General features: G+C 37.7%; 1 protein-coding gene across 1 annotated transcript; it reads right to left on the bottom strand.

Annotated features, from left to right (window-relative positions):
• Nucleotides 1-1,151: 1,151 nt before the first annotated feature.
• LOC141489825 (olfactory receptor 51L1-like) lies at nt 1,152-2,134 on the bottom strand. Its single transcript, XM_074190225.1, has one exon. It carries the CDS (start codon nt 2,109-2,111, stop codon nt 1,152-1,154), a length of 960 nt encoding a protein of 319 aa, XP_074046326.1. The 5' UTR covers nt 2,112-2,134.
• Nucleotides 2,135-2,722: the final 588 nt, after the last annotated feature.

Below are 2,722 nucleotides of genomic sequence, written 5' to 3'. Positions count from 1 at the left end.
GTGATCATACCAATCCTTATCAGGACTAATTATTTGGCAATTGGGCAGAAGATAGTATGAAGAAGGGAAAGTCTACAAGGAGGTAAAATAATAAGAAAACTACTCTTATAGTTCAGGTAAGAGGTCATGGAGTGTGAACTAAAGGGATGATCTTATAAGTAGAAAAGAAGGTGTAGACACAAGAAATGTGTAGAAAGATATGATGGTCTAAAGATTAGATTGTAGGTTGAAAGAGACTGATAAATTGAGGATGATTCTGAGGGAGGTCATGAACATCTGAAATCATAATCATCGTGGTAACTGGACAAAAAATATGACAAGGGGACTGGCTTTTGGTTTAGGAGAAAAATAATTTCTATTTTGGACATATTGAATTGGAAATAAATGTAGCATCCATATAGAGAGTTCCAGCAGCCATGGAGATGGAGATGAACTTGAAGATGCTTGAGCAAGAAATGAGAAGACAATTGCAAGGAGACAATCTTGACAAAAGCTGAGTATCAACTTGGAAAATCTAAAGGATATTTTGAGGGATGAATAGACCACAATTAGAAGAATTTGAGGTTAAATGTATCTTGGATATAGTTGGGAACAAGAAATTTAAATGTTCTTTCAAGAAAATGTGGCTAGCAGCCAACTTCATTTTGGTTAATCATTTATACATCCTGTATATATATATATATATATATATATATATATATATATATATATATATATATATATATCCTAAGTACCATACTGTGCCTATCCTACAAGCTTCAATCCATTCACTCCTTAAAGAGTTTCAGTAAAAATATATCAGTTTAAGAACAATGCCCCTATATGGACTTACGCTGTGCTATACCTTCCTTCTTGCTATCAAAAGATATAAGTATAGTGGACTCCTATAAGTATAGTACTCTGATAAAGTTCAAAGGATTACACTTATTTTGTGTGCCTCATTCCTGGGAATAGTTATGACAAAAGTAGACACAATAGAGTATTTCAGTATTCCAGTCTACGATATTCCTCTAATCATCCTCCATTTTTCTCTCTTCCCGTAGTTGAGCCACCCTTTCCCTGCAGAGAATAGTAATGGACCCATATAATTTAAATTCTGATTTCAGATCATCATAATTGTCATATGAGATGGAAATTATTCTGGACATGACCTAACCCCAGGTAGAGTGAATTCTCTTAGGAACAAATAGACGGATGATCCTTGTGCGAATTTGCTTGGTCTTCACACTGTAGATTATAGGGTTGAGTACAGGAGGCACGAGCAAGTAGATATGAGCCATGAAGATATGAACGAGGGGAGAGGCATGCTTTCCAAAACGATGGATAAGAGACAGACCAATCATGGGCACATAGAGGATAAGAACAGCACAGATGTGGGAGGCACATGTGTTGAGAGCCTTGAGTCTTTCCTTCTGGGATGCAATGTTCAGTACAGAACGGAGAATGAAGATGTAAGAAACTAGAATACCCAAGGCATCAAATCCCCACACAATAATTATCAAAACAAATCCATAGATGACATTGAACTTAATATCAGCACAAGCCAAATGAATCATATCCTGATGTAGACAGTAGGAATGAGAGAGGACATGGGAACGGCAGAAAGGCAAGTATGCAAGGCGGCTTATTGGTGGAATAAGGGAGAGAGAACTCCTGAGAAGGGCTGCTGCTCCAATCTTGGCAATGCGCTGTGGAGTGAGGATGGTGGAATACCTCAGGGGATGACAAATTGCTACATAGCGGTCAAAGGCCATTGCCAGGAGCACTGATGATTCTGTGAGGGAAAAAGTATGGATAAAAAACATCTGCATCACACAAGTGTTGAATTCAATCTCTGTGGAGATGGACCAGAGGACTCGGAAAAGAGATACAAGTGTGGGAAGGGACATGCCCATATCAGTGAGAGACAACATGGCCAAGAAATAGTACATGGGTTCATGGAGGCTTGGCTCAGTCTGGACAATATGAAGAATGGTACAGTTGCCTACTATCCCAACCAAGTAGAGGATGCAGAAAGGAATGGAAATCCAGTGGTGTACCATCTCATAACCAGGAATTCCAGTAAGGTAGAATGTGCTGGATAGGGCACTACTGCCATTGAAGTCTGCCATGGAGCTTCTGCAGAGAGCCGCAATCCCATCTCATATCACTCACTCCTACAAGAAAAGGAAAGAAACAAAAGGACTGTAAAATTGCTTTAATATGTATTTTGTTGCTATAATTTGCTCTTTCCTTTTTAACCATTTTTACATTTTCTGTCTATATTTATTCCCTAATTTTCTCTTCTGATATTTTATGGTTACTGAATATGCTAAAGGATCCATTTTATTATGATACAACTGGTTCAAGCCATTGTAAACCTCATTATAAATACTTTTGGAACACAAAGAGCAATTTGAAATTTTCTTGCATTGTTTGAAGCTAGCTCTGAGGCCTGAAAAATCATACCTCTTGTTTAGAGACTAGCTTTCTAATGTTTAAATCAAAAGGTCCAGATTATGTTGACCACAAAAGACTTGAGGGACATGAAGAATGATATAAGGAATGTAAGTAGTTTCATCCTACTATACATCCCTCAAGCATCCCATTATTTCTGTGTGGCCAATCAGCTTTTATTACTTTGTTATTTTATTTGAAATTGATATAATGTATATGTTACAGATGACTTGCGGGAATCGGGAATGGATCAGCAATTCTTTGACTCTCCAGGTTTCACCCCTCT

The sequence above is a fragment of the Macrotis lagotis genome, chromosome 1 (genome assembly GCF_037893015.1).
Source record: "Macrotis lagotis isolate mMagLag1 chromosome 1, bilby.v1.9.chrom.fasta, whole genome shotgun sequence".
Lineage (NCBI taxonomy): Eukaryota > Metazoa > Chordata > Mammalia > Peramelemorphia > Peramelidae > Macrotis > Macrotis lagotis.
The sequence above is the reverse complement of the archived record's forward strand: the minus strand, read 5'-3'. Positions and strand labels throughout refer to the sequence as shown.